At 38.7% G+C, this 19,569-nt stretch overlaps 2 protein-coding genes across 12 annotated transcripts in view; one reads left to right on the plus strand and one right to left on the minus strand.

Moving 5' to 3' along the window:
* Positions 1 to 19,569, minus strand: part of LOC124309536 (dystrophin, isoforms A/C/F/G/H-like) — a 306,902-nt gene that overhangs the window by 255,123 nt on the left and 32,210 nt on the right. For 8 of the 10 annotated variants that reach the window (XM_046773232.1, XM_046773224.1, XM_046773230.1 and 5 more), the window contains exons 13-33: positions 19,316 to 19,473; positions 18,886 to 19,253; positions 18,443 to 18,795; positions 17,886 to 18,320; positions 17,639 to 17,791; positions 17,023 to 17,184; positions 16,516 to 16,818; positions 16,275 to 16,418; positions 16,018 to 16,188; positions 15,402 to 15,584; positions 15,125 to 15,241; positions 14,889 to 15,008; positions 12,155 to 13,639; positions 11,721 to 11,945; positions 11,117 to 11,632; positions 10,357 to 10,994; positions 9,708 to 9,855; positions 8,442 to 8,555; positions 8,150 to 8,326; positions 7,918 to 8,025; positions 7,634 to 7,745 (exon numbers count right to left, since the gene is read on the minus strand). In XM_046773232.1, coding sequence (XP_046629188.1) covers positions 7,634 to 7,745; positions 7,918 to 8,025; positions 8,150 to 8,326; positions 8,442 to 8,555; positions 9,708 to 9,855; positions 10,357 to 10,994; positions 11,117 to 11,632; positions 11,721 to 11,945; positions 12,155 to 13,639; positions 14,889 to 15,008; positions 15,125 to 15,241; positions 15,402 to 15,584; positions 16,018 to 16,188; positions 16,275 to 16,418; positions 16,516 to 16,818; positions 17,023 to 17,184; positions 17,639 to 17,791; positions 17,886 to 18,320; positions 18,443 to 18,795; positions 18,886 to 19,253; positions 19,316 to 19,473 — 6,190 coding nt within the window. The remainder of the gene's footprint in view (positions 1 to 7,633; positions 7,746 to 7,917; positions 8,026 to 8,149; positions 8,327 to 8,441; positions 8,556 to 9,707; positions 9,856 to 10,356; positions 10,995 to 11,116; positions 11,633 to 11,720; positions 11,946 to 12,154; positions 13,640 to 14,888; positions 15,009 to 15,124; positions 15,242 to 15,401; positions 15,585 to 16,017; positions 16,189 to 16,274; positions 16,419 to 16,515; positions 16,819 to 17,022; positions 17,185 to 17,638; positions 17,792 to 17,885; positions 18,321 to 18,442; positions 18,796 to 18,885; positions 19,254 to 19,315; positions 19,474 to 19,569) is intronic. The other 2 variants (XM_046773231.1, XM_046773233.1) reach the window with 2 other exon arrangements.
* On the plus strand, positions 2,856 to 6,679 carry LOC124309551 (CD209 antigen-like protein E). Of its 2 annotated transcripts, XM_046773261.1 has the most exons (4): positions 4,303 to 4,528; positions 4,594 to 4,836; positions 4,936 to 5,403; positions 6,657 to 6,679. In XM_046773261.1, the coding sequence occupies exons 1-4, from the start codon at positions 4,318 to 4,320 to the stop codon at positions 6,662 to 6,664; spliced, it is 930 nt and encodes a 309-aa protein (XP_046629217.1). In that variant the 5' UTR covers positions 4,303 to 4,317; the 3' UTR covers positions 6,665 to 6,679. The 2 variants fall into 2 exon arrangements, with proteins under 2 accessions (XP_046629218.1, XP_046629217.1); XM_046773262.1 differs by lacking the exons at positions 4,303 to 4,528; positions 4,594 to 4,836; positions 4,936 to 5,403; positions 6,657 to 6,679 and adding exons at positions 2,856 to 2,988; positions 3,064 to 3,315; positions 3,386 to 3,897.

Here is a 19,569-nt window from a genome sequence, read left to right on the forward strand (position 1 = left end):
AGTTGACCCGGCAGAGCCTGTAATTGGCAGACTACCAGCCACCCTCCGATTATTCGAAATAAGGTAAGAAGTCTACCAATTATTCACCTTTTTTTCATTCTATCTGTTTCGACGCTTAATTATAAAATTGGCAAAAAAAAAAAAAAAATGAATTTTTAGCGTCTAACTCTGTACCAATTGGTTTTAGTCGTTGAGAAATTGAGAAATTCGCAATTTTAAATAATAAAAAGACCCGTTAATTGGATTCAAACGCTTACATCAAGTGAGGAAATTTTGTCGAGCCTGATCGTAGAGGCGATGTCGAGACGCTTGGATTTTATTCGTTCACACGTTCGGACGATTGAAATTGTAGGCCAAAAATTTTTTCTATGACGAAAAGCGACTGCTTTTAATTTTATTTCAATTTTACCACAAAGCACAGAACTTTGGATAACGAATCAGCTTGTTCGCCTCTGATCAAGTGGTGAGTAACGATTTTTGTTTATTTTTTATTTTTTTGCAAACAGCAGAGAAAAATCGTCCAGACGTGAGAGGTTTTTTGTTTTTTTTTTTTCTCCACGGAGACAGATTTATATATATTATGTCATAAACTGTATACAAACTTGAGTCAAAAAAATACGTTTCGAAAGACAAATTGATTGGATGGATTTTGTTAAAACGGATAATAGTGACGGAAGTTTTAAAAATAGTGATCTAGAATTTTACGGGAATAGATGCGATCCGTAAGTTTTGGAGATTACAAATATTCGATTTGTTGAAAATGCACAAACAAGTGAGAAAACCGCGAGGGTTACGTTGTGAACTGAATACAGATTCGTTTTAAGAATTCAGAGTGACGTTAATGACGTCGTTTATTCTTAAAGTTCTTTGGATCGTTGAAAGGTTCACGGGGGTTTGAATGAACTATAGAACGGACGTGGATGAATAAACCCTTTGAGAAAAAGAAGAGAGAGAGAGTGAGTGAGAGAGTGAGTGAGTGAAAAGGAGAAACGGAGAGACGGAGGCAGAGCTTCGTTATAAATGATGAATTATGATTTTCCACCCCCTTGCTTTAAGGCCAATGCGATACCACAACAAAGAAGCCTGCAGGCGAGGACAGACGGAGATTCTGAAAAAACACACCCGGAAGTAAATGCATTGAAAATATCTGGCATTCATTCGCCTAGCTGATGAGAAGCGAATGGGAAAAATCGTTCTTTAAACGCTGTTCAAAATCTATTTTGACTGCCACAGTGGGCCGGAATAATTGTGAAGATCCGAAAGGTAGTAAAAATAATTCAACTGTCAAAATTTTTAACCGGTAACACAGGTCTGAAACCAAAAAACTGCACGATTTTTTTTTTTTTTTTATACACTGTTTCTTATAAATTTTTTAATCACTGATAACGGGAAAAATATTCAAAGAATTCCATCGCGTCAGGTTTTCTTTTCTAAGAGTACTGTTCGTAGTTTTATTTAGAGTAAAATTCCAGCTTGACTCGAAATATGAATTACAAAAGTCCCATGGAAAAGTAATTTCTTACTTTCATTTAATGTGTATCAGAGTGAGACTCGAGAATAAATACAAACAGGGAAAGAGGATATAAAAGCGGAAGCGTGTTCGGAGATGAATCAAAGAGAAGCAGAAAAGGTTTCATAAGCAAAAAGAATGAACACGGAATGCTAAGTGAATTTGATGAAGAAATTTTTTGTTCAATTTTATAAGAGATATTTGTTTAGTTAATTGTAATGAAATGGTGGTTTTTTCATTATTGTTATCTTTTCTTTATGCAAACACTACGTATTTTGCAAAAATACTGTACGTGACGGAGGGGAAATGGAAGTAATTTTTGGAAAACACGATATTTACCAAAAACATCTTATGCAGCTGATATAAAATATTTTTTTGCACACCTGTGATATCTAAGAAGATACAAACGCGGAATAAAACCTGCAGCGAGACGAAATACGTTGAATTATTACGCGTGATGTTTCGCGAGCTTTTCACAGTTTGTTACTGTTTTGTTTTTTTTTCGTCATTTCAGAGCCTGCCGAGTGTTATTAAAATCGAAAATGGAGAAGCTGAAACCAGAGCTCGAAGATTACGGTCTCAACTCGGAATTCATTTTCCGACTCTACACAGCCTACGCCGTCCTCTACTTTCTCGTTTTACTTTACGATTATTTTTTATGGAGGATTAAATTTCACGCGGTGAAACCGTCATTACGCCGATCAATGCTCAGCCTTGTTATTAGGCAGTGAATCATTCGTAATGTAAATTAAAAGCAACGAAATGAAAACTTTTTTTGCTGTCAAACAAAGACTCCTTGCTATGGTAGTCTTCACTTTGTTCTAACTACGACGAAATAATTATAAAGATAGGGAGGAGGCAAGTGGTGTGAAAAAAAATATATAAATTGTAAACGACACTAGAATGCAAAGGGTGCGTGAAACACAAACAGGAAATATGAGGAAGCATCCATTAAGAATAGGCTAGAGAGGCTAGAGAGGATTTGGAAAGAAGACTTTGTCCGATGCGAATTCGACGGAGTTCACTTGACAATTGGTGATCTATTCAGTGAGATTGAATGGATAAGTAAAAAGCGTGGTGGAACGAGATCGTGAAACGCACATTGGCACATTCACAAGTCAATCGACACGGAAACGTGGGTCAAAGTCAAGAACGATTACCGATCACTTCAATCTGCAATATGTTATCAACTTGTGCGCAATGCAAGCTCTCCTCTACGCGCTGAATTTACTCGTGTCGGAAGTTGATTTATCGTAAGATTCTTGAAAGAAAAACGAGAGCAAAGGCCACATGTGATGAATTGAAAAGAAGTATCTGACGGATCGGATGCTATAAAGGAGAGCAAACAGCAGAGCATAGTTAGTACGATATGCCAATGAAGACTGGCAGCACTTCGAAAATGACTCTACCGTTAAAGTGGCTATGCCTCGTCACAGTTCTGGGAGTTTTGTGCCCCACCGAAGCTGTGCTCGATCAAATATGTAAGCGAATACCGTTGATTTCGAAAAAGTTGCGAAAGGTCTGCCAGAGTGAATGAAATTAAAGGCGCGTGTCACTTGAAGCCAGGTTCACCGCGCAAGGCTACACCATGTCCATGGGCAACACCGTCGCTTACAAGGTTCACAACGAACCGCGGACCTGGCACGAAGCTGTGCAAGTTTGCAGAGGCGAAGAAGCTCGCCTGGCGATAATCGACAGCTACGAGAAGGTTCGAGTCATCGGCGGAATGAAGCCGTTCAACGCCTACGTCTGGGTCGGAGTGTCGCGATCGGATCCGCAGCATCCTTGGATAACGGCGGACGAAGGTAAGTGCCCGATGACCGAATCCGAGGATTCGCGATTCCTGACTAATTAATTCGCAACTCCCTCCGCCAGGCGCCTCGATGAACAACGTTCCTTGGGCACCGACGAAACCTTCGGGCCCGTTCAACTGCCTCACCGTCCGAGGGTGCAACCGGGGATTGAGCAACGAGGACTGCAGCCAGCGAAAGGGATTCGTCTGCGAAAAGTCGCCGGTGAATCCAAGCATCAGATACGACTGATTGAAGTTGCGACGAGCTGGATGAAGTAGTTGGAACCGAATGAAGGGCAACGTTGAGCTGTATTTCCTGATAAGACAGTGGCACTGTATCGGTGGTATCAGTAGTTAGTCAGTTTGCACATCAATGCGTGAATTTCCAATGGCCGAAAAATGCGGGATCTCAAGATACATGGTATACTATCTCACAAACGGAACCAGATGTCGGAATAAACAACAAACTTGTACCGGCCGAAGGGATACGCGGTAGTTGGCTCGTTTATTTAGAACTCTGTTTCAAGCATACGTGCATTGGATACTTGTTTATATCTCCTGAAACGAAAATAAAACAATTTAATTCTGCCGACGAGATCTTCATCGTTCGTAATTCATATTCTGCGTATAACCATAAAATCCTTACATGTCCATTTTTATATGCGAAAGGAACAGCCGGGTAGAACGAAATATTTCCCAGAAAGCGACCATCCGATATGAAATTAATTTACCGGCTGATCAGGCATTCAAATCCACTGAGCGCAATCAATTTTTTCCTGCTTCGTAATTTTATTTTTCTTGTGTCAATAATGACTATATACGGTTGCAAAATACGAAACGTTATCGTCTTTCAAGACCAAAGATTATGTATCCATGCAATATTGAAAGCAGAATATCTTTAGAGGAGGCCGTTAAAACGGATTAGATAAAATGTAACATTGAAATTAACGACGCGAATGCATATTGATACAAAGCTTTGATTAATGTCGTATCTTCAGCAAAATTTAGCCGAATTATGGAGGAAGGAGGGAGTTTGATCGTTCGTATCACGGGTATAAATAAAGTCCGCAGAAGCTACACGCCGCAATTGATACGTTTAGTTTTGACGAAGACTGACATCAGTATGAAAATGATCGGACAGTTCCAGTCGCTGTTTCTGCAGCTTGCGTGCGTCTTGACAGTTTTTGGAGTTTTGAGCTCAGCGGAAACGGACCTCAAGCTCATAGGTGATAAAAGATCCCGTATTGCCGAGAGAAGGCATTGAACGAAATTGAACGAACGTTACTTTCAGTCAATCAGGCGCCGAGATCCTACACCCCGTACAGAGACAATACAGTTTCTTACAAGGTTTTCACCGAGGAGAGAACTTGGAAGGAAGCTGAGCAAAAGTGCATCGAGGACGGAGCTCGTCTGGCTATAATCGACACCTATGACAAAGTTCGCTTCGTAGGCGACATAAAACCATTCGTCTGCCACTTGTGGGTCGGCATAAGAAGATCAGGCCCTTCGGACGCGTGGACCAAGGCGCACAACGGTGAGTTTTTAACGATACAACGACTATCCTCTAATTTCAAGCGCGATGAGCTCAAGCCTGAGACTCCGCGAACGTCGATCACATCGTGTCTGTTCCCAGGTGCGCCGGTACCCAACGTTCCGTGGGCGCCAACGCAACCCAACGGCATTCAAAACTGCAGCACGATCCAAGGGTGCAACCTAGGATTGGGCGACGAAGACTGCGCGGCTCGAGTGGGTTTCGTATGCGAAAAGCCGATAAGCGGACAAGAGGGAACGTTCTCTCTCTCTCCATCGATGTCGCTGGAACAAGTGTGTCAGTTAATCGCGTCTCCGTCAATCCCAAAAAAAAAGGCAATCGCATCTCTTCCGGACGGCTACGCCCCGATTCTCAACTCAAGCGTGGCTTACAAGGTCTACGAGAAGGCAGTAACCTGGATGGAGGCGAAAGGACTGTGCGAGAGAGAGGGTGCTAGTTTGGCAGTGGCCGATAACCAAAAAATCTACGCGAAACTGATCGAGATCAGTTTTTTCGTAGTACACGTGGGCATTTATTACAAATCCGGCGAGTGGATCAGTATTCGTGACGGTAAGTTCTGATTGTTAAAAATCGTAAAGTCCGCGAAGTTTACGTCAGATAAGCGATCGTTTCTTCCGTTTCATAGGATCGACCGCAAGAAACATACGATGGATGCCTGGTGAACCTAACAAGACTCGTGGATGTGTTCAGATAGGACTTGGCAACGGGTCACTAGTATCTATCAATTGCCTGACAGAGGTTGCGTATTACGCCTGCGAGCTCCCAATTCCTGAATAGGACCCTGCGACGAACAGTGTCAAGCCAACGTGACCGACAACCAGGCTGACCCTAATCGCGAAAATTTTAAATATACCGTAGGATTTATGTACTTTTGACGCAGTAAACAAACAATGATTACAACGATTGCCAAGTGAAAAATAAAACCCGCATATCCGATCCGATCCCAAGATATTATTGAAGTTTGGCAAAGATTTGATATTTTCTCTTTTCTTTGTCAGGTAAACCAATTCGCCGATAACGCTGTTTCAAATACAGAGATCTCGGATCTTGTCGCAAAAATCGAACGTAACGAGTTCGGATCGTCGATCAATAGTTGTAACACACCCCCGAGCAGCGACTGCTTCTCATGTAAAAAAATCCCAATCGACGAGTAAGAGGGAACGAAAAAAGAGTGAAGACGAAGTTGAAGTTTCACGTGTCGAGGTTCATGGCGAGGAAAAATACCGTCTGCGTATCTGACGTAAAGGAATTTTCTCCCTATTAGGTCAATGTTATAAGTACCGATCACCGCATACCTATACCTACGCGTTATAGAATTTGTGGCAACGACCATGTTAAATACTGACAAACTTACATAGCTTCTCGTAGAATACTTTTACTATTTGTGATTGAATGAAATTTCTTCTCTCCGTGTGACGAATTTACATTTTATTTGCACACAATTTACTACAATCTTCTGGAAAAACTTTTCGCATGATATTGCGAGTATAATGTGGGGTTTTACCCGCATTATATTTTTATATAATCGCTGTTATCTAGAGTGGGTCAAAGGGTACGATATGTGTACGTTACGTAAAAGTCTCGAAAGTGCGCATCTTCGACGCGACTTTATCATCTCAAAACTTGAAAAACGTCATATTTTTGTTTAGCTCCAGTACTGAAATATGAAGGCATCAGTGAAAATATTATAAATATTTACGTTCGGCCTGATCAGCCAATGATTTTTCGATTGGATTTCGATTTGTACCTTTTACACAAAACCTGCTCGCAATACTTTATAAATTTCACTTATCAATTTCCAGCAAGCTGAACGCTTATTTTGATAAGCATGTATCAAGCTGCTTCATTGGGAGATGCGCGACTGCAGCCACACTTTTAATCGACGAATCTATAAACCCGAGTGAATGTTGCGTAGCTGGGCATCGAAACGACGTCAATAACCAAAATCAAAACCCTGCAATCGAACCTATAAATCTGTATCTAATTTTTCAAATACATCGACGCGGTGTTGGCGTATTTGCACGAAGGAAAAGTACAAGACGTTGGGTTATTCACGAGCAACAAGATAAATACGTCAATAGAACAGCGCACATAGAAACATAATCATATCTTGAGAGTCCAAAGATCAACGAAGCTATCAAAAACTCCACTCTCCGAAAGAATGCTGGTAAACCATGACTGCAATTTCAGAGCAAAATTTGCTTGTAAAATATCGATGCCTAAAAACTGCACCGTCGTAGAAGCAAAATTTGAAACTAGACAGATTCGTGTCACCGAAGGTAAGAGTGATGTTATCAGATTCCAAAATTTTCACGCTCAGTTATGACTTCTACAAATCCGTCAGCTAATCTTAAATTTGTTACCCACCAGAGTTCCCTTTAGCGTCTTTGTCATAGGCAAATAGTAATCCTGAACAAACGCAATGCACAATTAATTTTTGAAACCCCGATAGGTAAAGTCTGATAAAGTAAAAGCACGAGATATCAGCCGCAGCAAAAATCGAGCGCATTATTTTCATACATAATATATGTTAAGATTGACCTTATACCATCAGGCGATGTACAAAACCTAAGCAAATAAAGAAACTCGTCACTGTGTAACGCGATAAATAGTCAAAGCTATTCATAAAGTCTATGAATAATTTCGAGGGTGAAAATACTTCGCATTCAATTATTTTTACCCAAACACAACGATGCAACAGAACAGCATGTACCATATTGGTATGCGCATGTATACAAGTAATCGAAATGCAGGAATTTTGAAAATGTTGACTCCCTACCTTTTTGTCGATAGGCCGAAACAGGAGATACTGTTGTTAGAACTTCTGGATCCGGTGATTCCCCGCGATTCTTCACAAACTGCCAATCCTCGCGCAACTTCTTCAATTTTTCCTATAAAACAATTGAAAAAATTGAAGAATATTTTCGTCGATACAATTATGCACTAAATATCACGCGTTTCATCGTGAACAGTAATTAAAAGTCCACGTGTAGGTAAAATCCTATGTAATAATCGTAAGATCGAAGAAGATTTCCCTCAGACTGGTAGAAAAGAGCAACTCACTTGTAGTTCGACGGATATCGGTTGCCTGGCTGATTCGCATTCCTTTTCCAAGTTCGTGTAGTTTTCTATAACATCTTTAACTTCCATTTCACGATCGACAACGCTAACCTGAAGATCAAAAAGACAAAGCTAGATCTATGAATCTGGTAATAAGAAACACTCGCGTCAAATTTTCTAAGCACATTGAGAACACTTCGATCCGTTGTAAACCACTTAACGAATCTCTACTTACCATAATATTGTCGATAACTCTGGTACGTTCTTGTTGGGGAAGTTCTCGAGAAATATTCAATCTAGTTCGCGTTTCCATCACCCACGCCATCACTGTGTCTAAACTGTTCATGTACTTTTTCAAAGATGTCAATTTGCTCTCAACGTATTCACGGTGAGCCGAAAGACTCGAGCTCGCCTATGACAAAAATAAAAATTTATTTACTAATGCAAAACGACTTGACGATGTATAATTGAACAAAAGACAACCAATTTACTTTGTATTATTATTAGTGAAATAAATTCATCGATACCTTGTCCATATCAAAAATGATGTTTCTGTAAACATCTTCGTTTCGAGGATTATTTTGCTGGTTGACGAGAGCCTCCATTCCTCGCCGGCGTGAAGCGAGTTCCTCTGATCTTGCCTGAAAGAAATGACATCTTTTTCGTATAGTTACAAAATTACTATATTAATATATGTCTTAATTCAGAAATATCAATGACCAAATCCTGAAAACATGACAAAAAGTACATAATTGTACAGATACTTATTAAATCTAGTGTTACAGAGAAGGTCGATTACACTTACAAAATAAAAATTTAACACATCAATCAAATAATTTCTTACTTATTATTAGATGTAATAAAAACTTGCTCAATCCTGTAAATGTTCAGGTCGGTGTATAAATTTCAGTCTATCTACCGTTATGAGAGAAATCTATTAATATTTTAAATATAATGGATAAGAAATTCTCAGTAGGAAAATGTCTATTTTTAGTGATACCCCACAGCAGTGAGAAACATCTACATTCCCTGCTTTCTTTATATACACATATACATATGCATATGATACTAGAAATATATATATAGACCTCAAACAGAGACGTGCCATTTACCTCTCTAACAAGTAGCCAACGTTTTGCAGAGAAAAACAGTAGGCAAAAAAATAAACATGTTATCACTAACGATATCAAAGGCGGCATATCGATAATGAGAAGAAATCAGATTGAGTACAATTGTGGTAAGCGTTAGAAAAGAAATATCATTGGCAAGAGAAGAGACAACGTATAAGAATGACGGCTTTACTCATTTCAGAGGTTTCCTGCGCATACTGACCGGTTGGCAAAGATATTACAAATTGTGTAACGAAATTCATGGTGTATGCAACATAATGAGCGGCAAAACGTAAACCTAAACTGGACAAAAATACAAGTACGGAGTTATTTCTGTCTTGGCAAGCCGACTACGAGAGTCAGGAAATGCAGTGATATTATTAGAATCCAGTTTAACTCGGCTTTAATCAGGCTACAATAAACCCCCGCAATTACTCGTTCAAGTGGAACAAGAAGATTGAACGAAAGGGTTTTAAAAAGTTTAATAGTTACGTATTGTTTGTACTTTTAGACACGGTCATGTAATAACATATCTGTTTCAACTATTACCGTTTTTCAATCGTGCAATAATCTTAGAAATTTTTATCAATGTACTGATAATCAAAACACGCAAAGAAGTAAATGCACTCGTAGAAACTTTTCTGTAAAAAAGTTGAAGAAATAACAATCTGTTATTCGACTAACCTTGATCAGCGAAAGCCTTATGGACAGCGACGTGTCATCCGATGGATTTGCCGAGGAAGCCAGGAGCGAATTCACTTGATCGATTACGTGATGAACGGCGTCCAAACTTTTATCGCAGGGCGCAGATTTTCTTTCCATTGAGAGAATCCTTAAAGTAAATTCACATTTCAGGATCATTGATAGACTAGCTTGGTATTAAAAGGATAATCTTAGTATAATGAATAAAAGTGAATAACTGAAAGGAAGAAAGAAATAATTGCAATAATTTCTCAACTTTCAACAATTAACAACACTGACTTGTACATGTTTGTTTAATATTATCCAGACACCGATCATTACTCCGAGAGAGACAAGCCGCTACTGAAATAGCCCAATACTGTCATCCCACATATACCTACCACAAACTTTGACAATCCCCACATGTGAAAGCTGCTGGCTGTTCTCTCACTATTTTGTACCATTAAAAATTAACGCGAAAGGTTGAAGGTGAATTTTTAGTAATCGACGACAAGACGAGACCAACTAATTTAACCCATGAATTGTTCAAGAAATAATAAAATAAACTTACTTTCAGCTAAAGATATCAATTCTACTATTCAAACACTAGGCAAAAGGTTAATGAAAATAAATGAAACGATTGTCGACATACTTTTCCTTTCGTGTTTTCAATTCAGCGCACAAATTTTGCCATCGAATTATAAGATTTTCAACCATCATTTGCAGGTCCCTTGCTTCCTCTGGAGAGGATCGACTGATAATTTCTTTACTGGATGTCGTGATAGTATTGATGGTGTGCTGTCTTTTAGAAACCTCTTGTTCCAGTTCCGGAACCTTAGTTTTAGCAGCTTTTGAATGCCCGGTAGCATTGAGTTTGTTAAGCAAATCCTCCGCCATGTCCAACCAGTCGGAAAATGTCCGACAGGTATTGTGCAGACTTTTCCAATTCTCCGTACACCTCGACCAAGTATTGTACCTGACTGAATATTTCTGATTAACGTTCGACCATTCATCCTTAAGTTTCTCAACCAAACGCACAATCTGATCCGCTTGTTCGTTTCTCAAACGTCTCACAACGTCGAAACTTAAATTTTCCACCTCTTCAACACTCGATTTCAAGATACTTAAAGCATTTCTTATTTTGTTCAAATATTCTTCTTGATTTATATACGATTCGTAGTCTTTTCCATTAAGTGGCGGCGAGTTCAGCGACCTTGACACAGTCGATATCTCCTCTCGCAACTTATTTGTCTTCGTCACGAAATCAGGCTTACTTATGCTCTCGGTATCCTGTTTCGAATGCACATAAAACACCGTTAGCAATGTGAATAATCCAAGCGAAATGTGTACTGGAGTAGAGTCTTTTAATATGAATTAGAAAACATAGAATTAATTAAACATATCGTACTTACAATTTCCACTTTTTTCTCAGCAACAAGCTTATCCTTGTCTTTGCTGCCGCTAAATCTCTTGAATTGTGAACTGATTTCTTGCCACTTGCTGTTTATGGTGTATCGAGTAGTTTCCGAATGCCCAACGTTCGATCTCTTAAGGTCGTTACCCAGTTCGTTGAGTTTTTGTATCTGTTCCTGTTTAATCTCAAACTCTTCGGTAAACAATTCAAGCTGTCCTTCGTAATTATTGGCTTGTTCCAATTTTCGGGGAACGTCGTTGAACCAATCGTTGAATTCCACGATCAAAGCGTTGTACTGCCTGAGAGATTCTTCGGCTTTCTGAGCCTGCGTGCGTCTCGCCTCTGTCTCAGACATTACCTGATGCCATTTGCTCCTCAGTTTATCCTGGTGCTCCGTTTTTATCTTTTCAGCTCTTGACAGGTCTGCCATATGTACAGTCATGACCAAACCGTCTCCCTTGCTTATCAAACTTGCAGCGTCTGGTGCCAGGCAGCTAACTTCTCCCTTGATAACCTGGACGAAATTCAGATTTTACAATGAAAAACATTAATTGATCGTTTATTTCAAAGACAAAAATTTTTAATGATCTCATTTCACAAACCTCGAGACGCTTTGCTGGATCCTTTTCATGGGTCACTCCTCCGATGGTCATTAACATAACGTCCATTCTTCGGAGCATCCTTTGCGCCGCTTGTTCGAACTCCAAAATATCTCTTTCGAATGTGGTTCTAGCTTGACTGGTCGGACTTAGAGGAGATCTGGATTCACTGCTAAACTTTGATGGGACTTTTCGAACCGGGGAGCGAGACAGCTTCTCGGTTTTAATCTGAGGGAAACGGAAAATCGGGATACAATTTAAGAACGTGCAGATCTCACGTCAAGTTATTTCTTACCTGGCTTACAGATAATTCGACACATATATTATTTTAATGAAATTTACGTTAGCTGTGTGAATGCATCGTTAGCTGCGTAACAATTATTGTTAATATAAGTAGAGCATGAAACTAACGCAAACGATCATCCTAAAGCCATTACCTTAGCCAAGAGGTGTTCAACATGCTCTCCTAAAGTGGAATCCTCTCCGTCGGAACTTGAGCTACTAACATCGATTTCGGTATCGTCAGAAAATATTAATGCGTCGTCGGTTTCTTTGTCGCTTCCGTAAAAACTGTCGCAATCCTCTAAAGTGTCGTCCGAAGATAAGTATCTCGCTACTTTTGGTATTGGCGATTTTCTGTACTGTTTCACAAATCCGGAACTGACGCTTCCAACAATTTCATACGTGTCTGAGAACTCTACTTGTTTCTTCGCTCCCGAAGGCTTTCGAACTTTTTTACGTGCTCCGTTATTGTTCAAACTGCTCTGATCCAAGGCGGAAGCAACCGGCGTGGGTTTATCGTCGAGTATCAGATACTCTGCGACACTCTCGGGATCCTTCAAAGCGGTTGAACTGCTTTTTTCAACGACGTTAACATGGCTTTCAATTTTTAAATTACCAACAGCAGGTCCATAAGCCAAAGTCAATGGCGACGTGTTCGTTACTTGTTTTGCAGATCTCTGACCAGGCATCACATAACGCGGTGATTTGAGGGCCTCGTCTAACAGTTGCGACAGATCTGTAGCTTCATCATCGATATCTAATTTAAGGCTGAGCTTTTTCACTGATTTTCCTGATCCGTCGCCAGAGGATCGTCGTTTCTTCAATATTGGAATGAGCTCTCGTTTCTTTATTACCGAATTGTCTGGAACGATATTGTCTGATTCCTTGTTCTTATTCTCATTCCCTTCGGTGTCTGTATCCACAGACTCGGGCTCCGTCTCTGCATCTTCTAAAATTTCGACGCGTTCTACAACCTGAGGCATTTGTTCAACACTGACATTGGCGCTCGGGAGAACGACATGGTCTTCCGGCGAAGCTACGGATTTTACTATTTCCATTTCTCGTACTTCGACGATGCGGAAAGAGTTAGGCTGCGCCTTAGTGAATTTAATAGGCCTAGAATCGGTAGCAGTCAAGCTATTGGTCGAAACTTGCGAGAAAAGCTTGCTATTTTTTGAAAGAAAAAATTCTTCCTCAGCCACAACTTCTGGCATCATCGCCTCTTTATCGTGTGACAATACATGCGAGTCGTCGTCTGGACAAACTTTACGAGGCTGAGAAGTTTGCACAACATCTGGAATGGAACTCATATCTAATCGTCTTCTAACAGTTTTACTAATGTCGATAATTCTGCTCTCAGCTTTGTCTGCTTTTGCGCTAGACTTTCTACTGCGAAGAGGTATGTCTATCGGAGAACTCTCAGGCGTTTTGACAGCGTTGTTTCGATTGTCTTCAAAGGCGGGGTTTAGATAGCCGATACCGTAAATAGATTCATCCTGATCAATGTCTTGTCGAACTTGTGAATTTGTGGCTTGTTTTAATAGCACTAACGAATTAGTAATCTCCAAATTGTCTCTCCCCTTATCATCGGCTCTCTTATTATAAACCAACAAATGATCTGTACTTTTTTGGATCCAGCCCTGTGGAAAATATTATGCTAGTACAACTTGAGGAGAACTTGATCGTTTAAGCGTCGTTTAATGGTGAAATAGCGTGTTAATGATACGATGATATTAAGCCAGTCCAGACACAATGCGAGCGATGCAGAATACTTCACTGCGATAATCGTGTAGAGTAATATTTCTCGACAATCCATCACCATATAGTGCGTTAATTATTCTCCGTGTATGCAATACATATATTAATAATATATTCGGCTATATCGTGGCCTGTACGTTCTCTGAACCTCTTTGCGATAAGCAAATAGTCATGTTCAGGGGAGAGACGACACCGTGTTTTGAAAATTTCTCTTTTTTTTCTACTTTGCCGAGATACAGTTGTGCAGAATAATAAAACTTTCAATTCTCATTGATTTGTCCATCCACCAGAACTTTTGTGTCAATACAGTATTATATGTATATGTATGTATGTATATTTCGTTCGTTTATAGTTGTGCACCAATGTGGATACATTATTTACGCGGACTGTAGTATATTTGTGCAACGCCAAATAAGACCGGCACCATAGAATAAGCATGGAACACCTCTTGGACAATACTATGAATATACTATAAATATTGAAATGTATATACTATAGTTTTGTGATCCTGATTTACATTTTTCATTTTATACCCTGGATAAAAGTTCGATCTTGAAATAACATACACGAGACTTTTTACATTATGAGATTGTTAAAACTATAGTTATTATTCACATTATTTTTATTATTAAATATTATTATTGATTAATATTGTACAGGCTAAGATTACAAAGTCATAAAGAAATGGTTCTTTCTCTCAGTATACATCTTAAAGTTTCATGCACTATGTATCTAAGTAAGTACGTGTTTAAAAAAAAATACAATCAGAGTTGATCGATTGTTTACCACGTTTTGTTCAAATTCATTCGCGCATCACTATTTGGATGACAAACCGAAAGCTATTTTTCAAATCAATGTACAGAAATTGAATTAGATGTGAAATAGAACAGTAGTAAAGGGGGGTGATTTTAAATGAAATGTAAACAACTAGTACATTGAAGCCTAGAAATGACAGACACCAAATGTTACAGTGTAAAAAGCAAAACATAAGCAATGAATGATAAGCAATGATCGTATTCGATTCAAAGTTTTTACGATAAAAGAGGAAAGATCGTGTGTTTTGTGATAATACGACGCTGTGAAAAATACAATTTAAATCAAAATAAATGCCGATATAGTAGTTTAACTCACCTGTATCCTGTTGCAAATTTCTTCCCACTTTTCGCAAACCTTGGCAACCTTTGGATAGAACGAACAATGCTGCAGCTGCATTACCTTAGGCTTTGTTTCGATCATCTCGCTCTGTATCGCCTGTCGATGAAATTGTTATTTCATTTTTGTCGCCAAGTAATTAGCATAAACATAACATTATGAAATTATTTGGTAAAATTTATGGACAAATAGAAATGAAAAAAACAAAAAAATACCTTGCAGTGTTCAAAGTGCTTCTCGCTCAACTGATCCGCCGGCACAGCATCTAACTGATTTAGTTTTTCTTCTGTCTGTCTCAGCCAGGCATTTATCTCATCGACGCTTGGTTCCTCCTAAAAAAAATGACGTAATTATCAGAGTTTGAAATGTTTGGTACTTGAGACGAAAACATAATCACTGGAACAAATATGTTCGTTGCTTTTATTGAGTTGAACTTTTCCGCCGAAACTACTGAAATATTACATTGACAAATTTATTATTCAAGAAAATTACTTCAGATCCGCTACAAAGTCTAAGTCTTCGCTCGGTGTTTGATAACCTCGTTGTAACTTCTGTAACTCTGTCTCTGAGCTGTTCTAGGTACATGGGATCACACAGTTTTGAAAACTCATCTTGTGATCTGAATAACTTGTCCCTCACCAAGTTCAACCTCGGAATAACTTCAGTAAGCGTTTCCTGTTACCAAAAATGAAAAATCAAATTTCCAAAATAATCCCATCGACTGAAAAATCGATTCGCCTTCCTAGAATGCTTTGGTTCGATCATGATTGGAACCGTGACATCAGAGTAGAAAAATAAAAAATGACAAATCAGGAAAAATGAGGGAGAAAAAAAAATCAAATTATTTCTGAAAAAATACAGAGAAATTGAAATCAATTACTAAGTACTCGGGAAAAAAAAAAAAATTAACGAATGACACAAATTTTCTATTTCTTTAAAAACAACAACGTCGATTTTGAAAAGTGAGTATTTCGGTTTCTCTTGCAAAAAATTGTCGGATAATTGTAATTCAAAATTAATATCAGGATGGGCAACAAAGGCTGAGGTGAAAATTTATTGAAATAATACAAGAAATCCACTTAAAATAAAATGAAAATAAAATACTCACCGTAACGTATATCGCGTTAACAGGCAATTCAGGCATGTTCTTTTGCGTGTCCAATTCCTTATTTATACTCTCAATAGACATGTTGATATAGGTCATGTGCTTGAATATATCACGAGACAATTCCAGGGCAGATTCTAACGCTGACTTTGATTCAGTTATTTGCAATCCGAGCTGAAACAAGAAAAGTAATCGCAATCGCTATCAATTATTGAACCAATCGTCAGGTCTGAATAACCATGAATACATAAGGGACTTACCTTATTGTACAATTCTTTAAGCGTATCGATTCGTTTAGAAAATTTTCCTGGCTCCTGTACGATTCTGTCTTCGACGAGCTTTCTTCCAGTAACAATAATATTTTCAATTTCGCCTTTTATTTCGCTAAGAGTTTGATAGAATCGCTGAAAAATACCGTTAAAATATAATTTTTAATATATATAAAACAGGCAACGAAGTGAAATCATCCTGGCTACGAGTATTATATTTAGCCAGACTCACCAAACAATGCTTTAGCTGTCCTTCTATCGCCTCCGGATCTTCGGATGCTAATTCGAGCAAACAAGTTGCTTCTTCAATGCCTCTGAGTTCCCTCAAAGCACGAGATAATCTTGGCTCGAGGTTTTGAGGGCAGCAAAAACGTTGGAACTTAGCGTTCACTTCGCCAAATTTCCCTTCAATCAATTGCATTTGTTCTTGAAGTCGGGCGGCTGCCTCGTGTTTTCCATTTGCCTTGTAAGATTCAACCTGCGACTCCATTTCATGCAACGTAACTTTTTGATTCTTCAACTCTTCGAATAATTTCTGCACGATATAAATTCCAATCAGCCCACTCATAAAATGATAAACATAAATGTTAATTAATACTATTACTATGTATTATTAGACTTTGTGACACACGCAGTCAGAATTAAACCAACGTTTTTTTCATTTTATTTTGATGACACGTTATGAAATTATGTGTTAAACACAATTGTACATAAATAAGAATGAAAGGTAAAAACAGACCTGAATTTCGTGCGGCAAGTCATCTGCAGTCAGATCACAATCAAGACGTGCAGTTAGTACGGAGTCTACTTGCGTTAGCGAGTGTTGGAGCGCAATAATACGACCTTCTGACTCTTGAGCTTGCCTCACAGATCCTTCCAAGAGTTGCGCCCGTTCCCCTGCCTACCCAACAACAATACACTCTATCCATCTGGCTATATTTTACACGTTGCAAGAGCTTCTACGAGTCCCAAAATCATTTCGATTCAACAGTTATATCCCAAAGGATATTAATTATTGGTGTTGCAAGTGGTTAAACAAATATTACGAGCCAACATTAAAATAGACTGTTTGATACACTCGGATGAGAAAGTAATTTTCAAATTGTGTCAATATATAATTATTCAGTTAAACAATTTGTTAAGAACAGTTATTGAAAAGGGCCAAATTATCTTTCGTAATAAACCGTAAAAGCATGAAATACCGCGAATTTAACAAAAATCTTTCAAGCATTAATCACTGAAGCACATGCTTGTACAATTACATGTATACATGTATGAATATTGTGTTACTTATTGAATATTAGTCACGTTTAAAACATGGGTAATAAAAAAGAAACTTTTTTTTATCTGCTCACCCTCTTACTCAGATTTTCCCAACGGTTCAACAAAGCTTCAACATCAGTCTTCACCAATTTAGTCATGATATCATTGTCTATCAGTTGCTTGCCTATATCTTGGACCTTGGCAAAACGTGACTCAGGACGATTACGAATATAATTTTCCAAATCCTGAAGAAGAAATTTACAAGTAATAACAGTCAAACAATAATAGATAGGTACAAATTTTCATCTTATCGATAACATTCTGATGATTTAAACGTACGTCAAGTTCTTCCGAAATCTCTTCAGCGTCAGCCGCACTTTTAGTCGACTTTTTAAGTCTCTTGTCGAGTTTGTCAAGCCAGTCACTTTCTTGAGCAACCAGAGCTCTGAATTCGCCGTATTCGTGACTCGCATTTTGCAGTTGTCGATATCTTTCGTAAATGCGATCAGTAACGTCCGTCCACCTCGCGTTCAAGTGAGTAAACCGTCTTCCCAGTTCTTGTACGGAAGATCCCTCGGAACTCAGCAACTTGTCATTGCCCATTTCGTTGATGTTTCTAAACTCCTCGACTCGCCTGTCCACTTTGTCTTTTAATATTTGATAACAGCCACGAGCTTGGAATAATTCAACAGATGAAGTAATCTTTTCTCTAGCAGGAATTTCCTGCTCCAAGTTTGATAACCACTTCGTGAAATCCTCGATTCCATTTATAATCTACAAAAATTAAAAAGCGTATACGAATGACCTCTGATCTAATTGCAAGTGTTAAATTTTTCTGATACCTTATCGTGCAAATTTTGATTTATGTAAAGTTGCTGTTTAATTGGTTTAATTACCTTGTCGTTTTTCTGTAACGCATTCTGGAATTTGTCACCCTGATGCTTAACACCGTCTACGATGGCGTGCCACTTTTGCGAAAGAGTTTCTAATCTGTTGTTAAGAACATTTGCAAACTTTGGTTCGGAGTTTTCAAGCAACTTGTTGGCACAAGTTTGTATGCGCTCGATCCTGGGCTTGTTTTTACTTATGTCATCCGAAAGGGCCCGAATTTGTTCCAATTTGAATTCCGTTGTTTCCACATCATTGACAAGAGCATCTTCCGAAGCTTCTTCCAAATATCTTGACGATTTTTCCAACCATTCTCCGAAGCTGTTGAATTCACTGTTAAACTCTTTTAATGATTCGATATCTGAAAAAGAAAGCCTTATTTCAGAATAATTTCACAATTATTAATTATTTTCTGCCGTTCTTATCGGCAGCAATGAACATTTTTAAATACCTTTCAATAATTTTTGCTGTCGTTCTTCAAGTATTATGGGAATATCACTCCATTTAGTGTTGAGATCTTGCAATTCTTCCTTCAGTCTTTGGCTGCTCGGATCGTCGTTAATTTTTGCAATTAAGTCCTGGCCTGTCAAATTTACATATTCAAAGTTGGCTCGTTGCGCGGCCAATGATTCCTGCAGTTCCCTGAACTTTTTCAGCTGATTCTCCATCGACTTGTCGTCGGAGACTACGGCATGCTCCAAAAGCAAAACACCTTCGACAGAGTTAATGAAGGATAGTAGACTGTTTACTGTTTCTGTATATTTCTTAGGTGGCTTTTTGTCAGCCTGGTTTCTCAACTCGGTCAGGCGTTCTGATAATCTGCAAAAACAGTAATCCAAAATTAATCATTGGTACGACAAAGAAATCGACAAGCGACTAACCTTTTCGAGAGATCGTTCCAAACAGTTTCAAACGTCTTTGCGTCTGCATCTACCGTAATTCCTTCACTGCCAGCGCCTTGATGTTCACTCAAACTTTTCGCCTTCGCGTTCAACTTATTAATACGATCCTCGTGCGACTTCATAGACTTAAGTTTTACCTAAATGGAGAGGAATTTGATTGTTTTAGAAGAAAAATGAGACTTTTTGCCGTGCGATTCAGAGACAGAGAAGCCGAAGGGCTAAAATTTCGTATG

This window comes from Neodiprion virginianus, chromosome 7 (genome assembly GCF_021901495.1).
Source record: "Neodiprion virginianus isolate iyNeoVirg1 chromosome 7, iyNeoVirg1.1, whole genome shotgun sequence".
Taxonomy (NCBI): Eukaryota; Metazoa; Arthropoda; class Insecta; order Hymenoptera; family Diprionidae; genus Neodiprion; species Neodiprion virginianus.